The following is a 12,194-nucleotide window of genomic DNA, read 5'->3' as shown; positions in this document are numbered from 1 at the left end:
AGATTAGAGCATGTGTTCCCAAAGCTTCTGGGATTATGATCTTTTTCTGTGTGAGTATATCAGCCATGCAAGTCTCTAAGATTCTCCCTCCCTCCACCCTCCCGCACACACACAGACTTTCTAATGATCTTTCTGGTATACATGGATGCTGACCTATGTGGATTCAGGTCTTGAGTCTTAGTGAGATTTCAGGCACCAACTATGCAATGAGATCTCTAGCTTTGCCAACAGTTGGGGTTTCTATCAATGTTAATTCAAAGAAAGTACATATGTTCACTAATATATGATTCTACCTGAATTGTTGGCTAGTCACAAAGAATGCTCGAAACTGGCTTTACTGGTGGTATAGCAAGTTAAAATCAAACAAGGAAAAAGCAGCTTTTATAGCAGGAGGCACATCTTACCAAGAAAACATTCCAGTTCCAGGCTCTGCAACCCCTTTTCTCCTCAAACTTAAATGTTTTATTTGGGTAAAATAAAGACAAGCAAAAGGCTGAAAGACAAACAACACCCACTTAGTGAGGACCTTTGCACCGCAAGCCATCTGAGCGGCAGACACCAGAACTGTAGCTCTAGTCAGCACCACCATCAACCTCATCTGCTAGCGATTCCCAGATCACTGCCCCAAAGGGCAGCATGAGCACTGCTAGCTCAGCGGCTGGGAAGCCGGCTCGGGTACTTCACCTCAACCAGCAGGTGGTGGTCCGGTGGGTGTCCATCTCATATTTCATTCATCAGTTCAACACTATGCACCGGCCAACACACAGGGGGAAAGCAATGCACACAGCCAGCCCATGACTCGAAGGGCATGTGCCCTGGAGTGAGCTCGGGGGAGCCAGAAACTCTCAGCTCCATGAGGAACTCTGGTAACATAAGCAGATCACCAAGACAGGTCCCACACGGCCCTGGTCAGGGTCGGCAGTTAGGTAACTGCCACCGAGATACGTGCCCTTGACTGGAATGGAACCTGTGACTCTTTGGTCCGTGGGCCAATGCTCTAACCGCTGAGCCCAGTCGGCCAGGGCTAAACATTTAAGTTTGAAAAGAATGAATATTTTGGAAAAGAAGTTTGTTCAGCAGCTACAGTAAAACCTCAATGTAACAGACTAATGTGGACGAGGGGGTGTCCGTTAAAGCCAAAAGTCTGTTATATAATAAAGTAGCTTTTCTGAATGCATGTTAAAAAATTGAAAAATTAGTTTACCTGTTTTTACTCATGTAAATCTGTTTCTGTAATTAAAATGAAGTATATATAAAAAGTTTAATTTCACAGAAAAGTTTTCTATGTGTATTACAGTAATTTTAAATTTATACTGAATAGGTCTGGGAAGTGCGTGACTCACCAGTCACGCGAGCGAACAAGCGCACACGCTGGGGCGTGGGAACACTGCCTGGCACACGTCAACTGCTGCAGAAAGTCGCGCGAGGCGGCGGAACCAACTGCCTGGATGATGCGGTGTGATCGGGCTGGCCCTGCCCAGCCCTGTGCAGGAGTGGCGGCTCCTGGATTTAAATATGTGGACTATGGTTGTAGGTGTGTTACATTTATTTATGTCCGCAAAATTGTTGGTGTTTTTCCCAACATACGGCCTATTCACTAAAATTTGTTAAAAATAACAGTGATTTGCCCTGGCCGGTTTGGCTCAGCAGTTAGAGCGTCGGCCTGCGGACCAGAGAGTGCCGGGTTCGGTTCCGGCTAAGGGCAGTACCTTGGCTGCAGTTTGTCCCCAGCCCGATTGGGGCTGTGTGGGTGGCAGCCACTTGATGTGTCTCTCTCACATCAATGTTTCTCTCTCTCTCTTCCTCCCTCTTTCCCTCTCTCTCTATCTGAAGATAAATGCAAAAATATCCTCTGGTGAGGTAATTTTTACCTCAAGCAATTTTTGTCCCTCATGTTGATTTTGGAACCTAATTTCCACATTAAAAGGCATCTCCAATATACTGGGATTAAACAGTATCTACTTTGAGACCTGAATGAGGGTCCAATCCTCAAATCAAGTGTATTTTATCTAAAAAAAAAATCTAAAGGAAGCTACAAGGTAAACCAAAAGCACACAGGCAGAGGTATGCACGCACACGCGCGCGCGCGCACACACACACACAGTTTGGGACAGGAACAAAGAGTTTACTACAATCTAGTCTCTGCAGCCAAATCCTTGCTGTGATTGATATGGACAGATGGAAGATCATGAGCTATATATTCTAAAAGCAATTTTTAATGTCCTGCTTCCATTTCACAAATTATTTTTCCATTATAACAGCAACATAACAGAAACTCAGAACCTACTTGAGCTCCTGCACGCTCACATCTCTGAGTGGGAGCCGCTGTTTCGGCCCCACAGGTGTTTCTATCATGCGAATAGTTCTCCTCAGGTGGGAATCTCAGAAGCTCCTTCGAAACGTTCACCACCAGGCTCACCCCATCTTAGAAATGCTACTACAGTCCTTAATAAGACACCCTACATCCCAGCCTCTGCGCCACACATTTATTTAAAACACTGTTAAGTGGGTTCAGTAATTCAGGATGGTCAGATTTCCTGGTCAACCTTTATAATTTACTGAAATAAGATTTAATCTCATATTTTCCTTCTAGAAATAAATTTTATTTTTTTAATCCTGATAACATTATTTATAACAAAATACTATGTATATTTATAAAGCTGAGAAATGAAGTCTGATCATAATAACACTGAGTGAAACCAGATCAGACTCCCACCGGCAGCTGCCCCAGGCAAGATGGTCCAAGGGTGTCCCACACACAGGCACCTCATTGTGGGACCAGGTGACATCCTGTGCCAAGCCAGTAACAGTGTCCAATGTGTAAGGCACCACGGTCTCCTCAAAGAATTTTTTGTCAGGTGAAACCATCACTGCCCAATGCTAAACTAAATCCTTGGGTTCCACCTATATTAGTTCATTCTTTTGGTGGTCAGTTACATACCGATTCTTTGAGGCTTTTTTTTTCCTTTCGGTACTAGTACTTAATCTCATTTCCAAAAGCAAAATTCCTTGGGAAATGCTCCTGAGGCCCCCTCACCTGGATGCCTTCCCTACTTCTTGACCTCCTCGGTCCTATGCATTGCCCGTCCTCCTCAAGTCCGCAGCACGTGTACACCCAGCCTACAGCACACGCTCTACTTGCTGACAAGTGATAAATGTGTAACAACAAACACACAGAACCACCGAATCCCACCTTCGCAGAGCTGCCCTCACATGCCATCGCTGCTTCCTCCCCCCACCGTCTCCAGCCCTGCCCACACCTGCACCCCGTGAACCACAGCCAGGCCGCCAGTGCTCCCCACTCTGCACTGCAGAGCTGTCCCTGTCCCTGCCTCCTGCTGGAATACACTTTCCTCTTGGCTTCTGGAAAAATACATTCTGATTTCTCCTGCCCGCCAATCACTCCTCAGCCCCCATGTGGTTCCCACCTCCGCAGGCCTTTTCCCAGACAGCTCACAAGCACGGCAAACTCACTCATCAAGGAGCCTCTCAGAGGCCACGGGACTGTCTCCACATGCTGTTTCCTCTGTTCCGAAGGCTCTTTCTCCCACTGTTCACCAAGGTGACTGAGAAATGACACTCTCCCACACATCCTGCTGGTCTCAGCGGAGATCACGGGTCCTCACAAAATGCTCCCTGACACTCCAGCCTAAATGAGCTTCCCTGTCATTCCCTCTCACACACCCCTACACTTCCCACCATTTACAATTCTGTCTGTTCTGGGTCAACGTCACCCACCACTGTGCTGTAAGATTCATGAGAACACAGGGCCTGGCACTGTTGACTGAAATGTTCTTTTGGCTTTTTCTTCTTCTTTAAATACAAATAATTAAATGGAATTTGCCAAAATATATGGAAAACATTACAGTTTGAAGTATACATAGTTCCACAAAGCAAAAACAGTTTTTGTTATTATTATCATTATTACTGTTTTGCAGGTTAAGAGACTGAGACCCCAGACGAATGGGTTACAGTCACAGTACCACATCTCTGAGTCTAGGGGTGAGACAAAAGTCATAAACTTATCATTCTAAACTGACCGCCTCCCTAGAGAAGAAAAAAGTCCAGAATAGAGAATAGATATCTTTCGATTTCAAATAAAAGTACATGACTAGATCAGATGCATTTCTGAAAATAGCTTTCAAGCCTCTGTGAGACCGACACACCCACGCACGCTAGACATTTTGAAGGCTAAATATAGTTTACTGAAAGGACAGATATCTGAAAGATGGCTGGCCCAGGAGGCAACCAGGCCACCTTGCTTCAGCGCCTCTCCGGATGCCCCACCCCCGGAGCTGGTGACCGGAGGAAAGGCCAAGCTCTCCCAGTTTACAGTCCGTCTTTTCTTTCAAATTTACACGTGGATATAAAGAAACTACATGAGAAACCCAACAGTCCCTTCACCCCAGCTCGCCAAGAGCAACCACTTGCAATTCTTAATTGCTTCTTTCTGTATTTCACATCTCCAAAAAACATGTTTTTATCACCACTTCTGGGATTTTCAGCTCAGGGGCGAGCTGTCAGCTTCAGAACTGGAGGACCTCTCTCTCGTTCACCAAGACTCCGTCACGCCACACTCAGGCAGCAGTTTCAGTTAAATCATTAGTCAGTATTTACACTGTAAGTATGTAAACATTTCTGAGAATTGAATTTTATGGTGAAACTATGAAACCTTTCCTAATCTACACTTTATCTTTTGCCTGGAATTAACAAATGTCTTGGGATTTTGTGCTTATAAAGCTTTATATGTAGCCCAGCCTGTGTGGCTCACTGGTTGAGCATTGACCCTGCACCAAGAGGTCGCCGGTTTCATTCCCGGCCAGGGCACATGCCCAGGTTGTGGACCCGGTCCCCAGTGGGGGGCATGCAGGAGCCAGCCAATCAATGTTCTCTCTCATCACTGTTTCTATCTCTCTCTACCTCTCCCTTCCTCTCTCTCTAAAATCAATAAAGAAAAAATATTATTTTTAAAAAGCTTTATATGTAACAATAATTTATCCACAAATTCTCCCAGCCTGCAGATCTTCCTTCAAACTGAGCAAGAACACTGATGTTCAATCAATTTCTCTTCTCTTAGGGGCTGTCCAACCTGGCCTGACGGTGCCGCCGCTGTCTCTCACGATCTCCCTTCGCCAGCATCCTGGAGACTCCCTTCTACAGATTTTTCTTAAACAAGTAACAAGAAAGTACAAACTAGTAAGGAGAAAAATCGGTACATGTGACTTCATGAAAACTAAGAATGTTGGTTCTTCAAAAATAAAAAGCCAAGTCAGAGAGAGAATTTTAATATATATATAATGAGACAGAATGGAACACAGACACTTGTGCACCCACGCACACAGCTCCAACAGAAAAAAATGGGCAGAAGACACATTTCTCAAAAGGCAAAACAAATACTCAAGAAACACAGAAAAAGATTCTCATTCCTATGAATCATAAAGGAAAACAGCGTCTCAGTGGTTCTGAGCTGCTCTCTCAGTACCGACCAGAATGAGAAATAACAGCCCTGACAAGACCAAGTGCTGGTGAGGCCCTGCACTGCGGGACGTACACACCACTGTCAGGCTGTCAACTGGTGCAATTACTCTGGAAAGCAATTTGGAATGACCTAGAAGAGCTGGAAATGCACATCCCTAGACCCGTTTTGGGGCTACTCACAAATGTCCCAGTTCTTGTCTCCTTCTAGGCACAAAGAATGGCACGTCCCCATGTCTTTGAGGTTACATGGGGCCATGTGACTTGCTTTGACCAATGTAATGTGGATAAAAAGAAGATTCCCCAAACTGTTTTCCCCTTTCCATGGTGATCACGGACACAGGAGGAACAGAGCAGCCATCAGTCCATCTTGGGGAGCCAACAATGAGAAAAGATCCCTGCAGACCCATGCTGGATATACAGCAAGTGGGTCCACTAAGATCTTTAGGGCAATTGTTACTGCAGCATAACCGAGCCCATCTTGGCTGATATTCCCAACAAGGTCACTCATAGCAATATCCTCTAGAGAACCTTTTACATGCGTTAATATGTGTTTACATAAGAATGTTCATAGCAACATTATTTGTAACAGCAAAAAAACAATAAGAAACCCAAATATCCACTAAGAGGAGAATGAATATATATAAATGTCCTCAAATAACACTGTTACATTCAACGTCATTTTATTATAACACTGATGAGAAAAAATATCCATTCCCAGCCAAGGTCACTGTCGATGTGAAGTCTGCTGGCTCTCTCCATGGCTGCGTGGGTTTCCCCCGGGAACTCCGGGTTCCTCCCACATCCCAGGGCGTGCACGTGCAGTGAACTGACATTCTACGTGGTCCCAGCCTGAGTCAGTGTGGCTGTGAGTGGCCCTGAGACAGAAAGGTGTCCTGCCTAGGGTGGGTCCCACCGGGGTCCTGAGCTGCCAGGAGAGGTTCAGGCCACTATGACCCTAACTGGAATCAGCAGGCTGGAAAAAAAAATGACCTTGCTTGTTTTATTTATCTTTCTTAAACATATGTATAGCTCACATTTATTTCAATGTTTAATATTAGAAGCATATAGGAGAATGTGCATAGGTTATATGCAAATACTACACCATTTCATACAAGGGACTTTGAGCATCCTCAGATCTGGGTAGCCACGGGAGACCAATCCTCTACTGACACTGAGGGACGACGATGAACACACACACGCACATACATATGTAACATGTAAGTGGGGTGGTGAAAAAACAAGCTTCAGAATATATAAAGTATGATTCTCTTTATATAAAGTTATAAAAGCATACAAAACTAAACAATGTATTTTAGGGACACATATAAAGATGTTAACACTATAAATAAAAGCAAGAACTATTAACACCTAATTCGGGATAGTAGTACCCACAAGTGAGGGAGGAGACAGTAACCAGGAAAATACACATGAGGTCTCCCGGGCATTGGGAAATTTTCATTTTTAATCAGGTGGTTAAGTACATGATGTTTGTTTTATTACTTATTATTCACATTTACATGATATACTCCTTCACACATAAAAGATTTCACATTTAAATTTTTAGGGCAAACTACATCCTATTTATTATTTTTCAATGTCCATTCTCTATTAGTAAGTATTTACTTATTCAGAATAAAACCAATCACAGAATACAGGACCTTTCCTAAGATCTTTTTAGGGGCTGTTTATGTTGTTATTAATATTTCTTTGGTTTTTTTTTTTAGTCAAAAAAAGGAAGCAAATGATAAAATCTGGTGGAACAGACCCACCAAATTTCAACAATATTAATGACTCAGATCCACAGAGCTCCACTAGCTGCACTAGCAACATGCCAGGAACCCTCCGAGGTCTGTACAGGACTGTTTTCATCAGGGTCACCAAGAGGCGGTCTGCCGGCTGGGCTGACAAACTACCACCAGTCCCTATAAGCACGCAGGGCAGGCGTGAGAAACAGCAATACTCTGTATTACTTGTTCCTGTTCTGCGTAACTTCTATTTCCAGCACAGTGCAAACCATTTCTCCACCTCCAAGGTCACGTCCATCAGTTCTACGTGGACACCACATAGGCGCCTCCACCCAGAGTGCTCCAGTGACAGCCACTGCTGCACGGCCGGCCAGGCACAGGCCTGCCGCCACCTGCTACAGTCCATGTGTAGTCCACTCCAAACGATGCAGCCACAAAGGGTGATCAACAGTGATGAGTGCTACCCAGGAAAAGTAGAGGGCAGCAGGAGGGCGGCAGGGAGGTGAGGGCACCCCGCGGAGGGGACAGCTGGTGAAGGTCCTGGGAGAGAAAAGTGCCCAGTGCTGGAGAATCTATGACGAAGAGCAGAGGGGAAGAAGCCACACCCAGGGAACTGTTCAAATATGAGCAGGGCTGCTTTTAATACAGCTCATTCAAGTTTTAAATAAGAGAGGGGAAAATCTGGGTTGAAAATATTATCAGATTTACCACTTACATTTCAAATAAATTCCTCCTTTACACAGTGCTGCCAGAATGTGAAGTCAAAATCATAAAATCCTATCCATTCACAGCTAGTAAATACATGAATTGTTTAAAAGCTACAACCCTGTTACCTGGCCAATGTGGCCCAGTGATTAAAGAGTTGGCTCGTGCACCAAAGGGTCTCGATTCAATTCCCAGTCAAGGACACATATCTGGGGTGCAGGTCCACACCAAGTAATGTGTCTCTCTCACATCCATGTTTCTCTCTCTCTCTCTTCTCCCCTAGCCCCCTCCCTTCCACTCTCTCTAGGAAAAAAAAAAAATCAATGGAAAAAACATCCTCCCAATGAGGATTAACAACAACAATAAAAAAGCTACAAGCCTCTCAATCATTTTCAGTTCTTCCTAGAGTCCCAATTAGGCTGAAATGGCTAGCCTCCCTCCCCACATCTGGGTGGTGACATTCGGCCTTGAAGTTGAGAGGGCACGATGCTGTGTGTTATGTACACTGCCTCCCAAATGCTAACTTCTCCCCTCTTTGTTCTCCCAGACCTGCCTGAACTGCTGTAAGAAATATTCCATGGATAGGAGACGTATCCAAGCGAACACTGTAAAACCCCTTCCTCTCTTCCAGGGGAGCGAAATCACTTCTGTCAAGGAAATTTCAGAACATCTTCCAAAGTACTGTCTTCAGCCACACATATTCCACCTGGAGGGAAAGATGGCTGCCTCCCACCACTGTCCAAGCCCAGGGACCCTTCTCCAGGCAGGTCCCAAGTGGTAATGGAGGCCACCTGAGAAGCTGGTGTCGAGAGCCTTCCCCCTCAAAGGAAAAAGTCGTAGAAAGACAGGAGGAGGAGGTCTGTTTCCCACCCACTCCGTCCAGCTGTCCACAGCAGACAGCCTGCCAGGTACAAAGGAAGCGGAGAGGAGGGAATATTCCTGCTCCGTGTAATCAGCTCAGCCTTAGTCAGAAAAACTGGGCCTCCACTTCTCCCCAACATTCAAGAAAAAAGTGGGTCCATCATTCATGCACACATTCATCTACCTGCTCATCCTGCAAATGTTTCCTGAGAATATACTATATGCTGTCTAGGCACCATCATAGGTGAAATACCTGCCCTCACAGAGCACACAATTTAGTCGAGAGAAACAATGAACCAAGTAAATTAAGTATATTGTACATTAAAAAGTGAGAAAGTTATGGAGGAAAAAACTGGAGATGTGTATAGGAAATGTGTGCACGTGTGTGTGTGTATTTAAGCAGGAGAACCAATTATGATTTTCAGTGAAACAAAACCTTGTATTTCTGAGAGTGGGCAATTTTTAAACTTGTCATAGTACTTTAAATGCCAATGGAGACCCCATATGTTTAAGCTCTGACTACCTGATCACAAATTCAGCACTGCAATAATAGAAAGGAGATACTGCTCACTTACCTTTTATTCCCAACCCTCCGTAACCATCCCTATTTGCTTCTCTCCCCAAAAAAACCTAGAATTGGTCAGAATGTGTATCATGTTACTGTCTATTATTTTCATAGACAAACTCAGTTTTAAACCTTTAAAATAAATTGCTGAAACTCTGCCCTGCTGGAATTCTAAAGTTTCTGAAAACTGCCACCAACAGGGAGCTGCCTGCCCTCTGGGTCACATCAGTTTTTATGCCACAACATTCAAAAGTGGCCCCATTAAGAGCAGTGGATGTGATCATTTGGATGCTCAAGCAGCATAACCATGTTACTTGCTTCCTGGCTAAATGCCCAAAGGTAAAGTGTCCAGCTGCCCAGGACCTGTCATCTTTTACAGTCAACAGGAGGTTGTTAATAAAGCCAAAGACACAGGTATAATGATAACATGAGACTTGCTTGATTTTGAAAAGCAACATGAGGGAGACTGTCTCATTTTGAGTTCACCACAGACAGACTGTGGACAGCAGAGCCAGGCTCTCCGGAGGGGAAGTTGGCCTGAATCCCTATCAGGCATCTGTTCTGAGGCTTTGCCCTCCCTGTCTGGATCTGGCTCTCGTCCTGGGTGAATAACCTGAGGTCTTCCCCAAAGCAGCTGCACAAGCATCCCACACAGTCAGTATGTGGTGAACTACATGAATGAAAGCCCATGCTGGACAAACGTTCCTTCTGTTTTCCCATTTCACAAATCTTCAAGCCCTGTCCTCACCCTCTACGAAAGGGTACCACTTATAGACCAGGTACTGTGCTTAATGCACCAAAAATTAAGATACACTGTCCTGGGGGTGCGACGCACAAACCCCTCCTCTGGCCTCTTTGCCTCTGATAACAGATCACCCCACTACCCCTTTCACCCAGTTACCTCAACTACCCCAACACTCTCCCATCCAGAATACCATCAACACTGGAGGCTCAGTGAAGTCGACCCTCCTTAATGAATCCATCTGCCAGCTTTCCCAGTTCTGAGTCTAAAGTTTGGAAGGGTAACTTGGCACTTGGTTCTGCTGGTTCAAGGCCCACTGATTGATCTGATCACATTTCACCAGACTTTACTTAGCATGAGGGCCTCCTCCTGAATAAGCAGACAGCAGAGTCACCAGCAAGGAGCCCAGGGACCCACGCTTGGTCCCTTGACCTCTCTCTCTGGCAATGGTCTCCTCCTCAATATAAGGAAGGTAAGAAGATCTAATATTCAGACTCCAAAATTTGAAAATTCCATTGAGGTGCACTAGATACAACTGATAATGGCTAAATCAATTGTTCCTCCATTGACCGGTTTAAACAGGTGTCCCAACTAAGCAAGTGGGCCTCAATTTCTCCAAATGTAACAGTATAGTGATTATCAGAGGGAAAGGGGGTAGGGGCAGGTAGAAGAGGGTAAAGGGGAGATAAATTTTGACTGTAGGAGACTTGACTTGGGGTGGTGAAGACACAATACAAGTACAGATCACGTATTATATAATTGTACATCTGAAAACTACATAATTTTATTAACCAATGTTACCCCAATAAATTCAATAAAATCTTTTTTAAAACACTAATTTTCCAAATGCTTGATTTTCCACGAGGCTTTGATAACTTTTGAGAAAAAATGCTTTGTTTGTCATAAAATTTACAAGCCTGAGTTTTGTCCTCCTATCATTCCTTGAGAGAATCTGAAGAAGTGTAGGAAACTGACCTGCTCGGTTTTGCTACTAAGACCATGATGTTGGGATCCGCTCTGCCTCGGCTTCTTCTCGGAGCGTGGAGACCGCCCCAGGCCCGCCCTGCCCACACGCCCGGATTGCCAGGGCCTCCCGAACTGCGCCGGGCCAAGGGCTGGCCCTATCCCCCGCCGCGACACCACCTGCAGCCTGGGGCGCGTTCAGGTGGCGGAGTCAGGGCAGGCCAGGGGCGCACCCCGCGGCTCCTCCCGGGGCAGCCCTCGTTCCCTCCGGCCACACTCCAGCCGGCGTGTCTCCTTCGATTCCCGAGCCAATTCTGGCCCCCAGAAGACCACTGGGCCAGGCGGTGAAGGCACCTGCCTTCCCCGGAAAAATGCACGAGCCCGCGAGTCCCTGTGCCACAATCTCGACCCAGGCTGGCAAGAGAAATGCAAAAGGAAAACAAGCCCGAGCAGGGCCGTCCCGGCCCAGCGTCTCCCGTGAAATCGCCACCTGCGATGCGGCCCCGCCGAGAGCAAGGTCTGGGGCCCGGCGCTGCGGCCGCCCGCCCGCCGCGGTGCGCCCCTTACCGGTGAGGCGGCCGCCCCCCTCGCCGTGCCCCCGGCGCCGCTGCAGGATGAAGTAGCAGCTGCTCTTCTGAGTCACCCACAGCTTCAGGGCGTTTTTCAGCAGCACCTCCTCGGGCTTGAGCCACATTGCAGAGGTCCGGCCGCGCCCGCGGGCCCGGCTCACATCGCCCCGGCCGCGCCAGGCCGCGCCTGCGGGAGGAAGCGGCGGACACAGCCAGCCGGTGCCGGCGCTCCGAGCGTCCCGGGAGTGCGGCGGGCGCAACTCGCCCCGCGAAGCCGGCCCCGCAGCCCTGCGCAAGCCCCGCCCAGCCCCGCGAAGGCCCCGCCCAGCCCCGCGAAGGCCCCGCCCAGCCCCGCGAAGGCCCCGCCCAAGCCCCACCTAGCCCCGCCCCGCCCGGCGCCGGCCCTCCCGCCTGCCGTCTGTCGGAGTGCTGGCGGCTCCCGGCACAGTTCCGGAGCGGAGGGAGGAAATCCAGCCCGCTGCCAGGCCCTCCTCCCCTTCCCGAGCGCTGGCCGGGCGCCGGGCTCTCGTTCCCGCTCCGTCCCACTCGGGAGGCCGCTCCGGGTG

At 47.2% G+C, this 12,194-nt stretch overlaps 1 protein-coding gene across 2 annotated transcripts in view; it reads right to left on the bottom strand.

Moving 5' to 3' along the window:
• The window catches only part of TBC1D8 (TBC1 domain family member 8), a 123,148-nt gene extending 111,370 nt beyond the window's left edge, over nt 1-11,778 (bottom strand). For both annotated transcript variants that reach the window (XM_036262761.1, XM_036262762.1), the window contains exon 1: nt 11,627-11,778. In XM_036262761.1, the coding sequence (XP_036118654.1) occupies nt 11,627-11,753 (127 nt within the window). In that variant the 5' untranslated portion in view covers nt 11,754-11,778. The remainder of the gene's footprint in view (nt 1-11,626) is intronic.
• Nucleotides 11,779-12,194: the final 416 nt, after the last annotated feature.

Source organism: Molossus molossus, unplaced genomic scaffold, assembly GCF_014108415.1.
Source record: "Molossus molossus isolate mMolMol1 unplaced genomic scaffold, mMolMol1.p scaffold_m16_p_15, whole genome shotgun sequence".
Classification (NCBI taxonomy): domain Eukaryota; kingdom Metazoa; phylum Chordata; class Mammalia; order Chiroptera; family Molossidae; genus Molossus; species Molossus molossus.
Note: the sequence above shows the minus strand (reverse complement) of the source record. Positions and strands in the feature narration are given on the sequence as shown.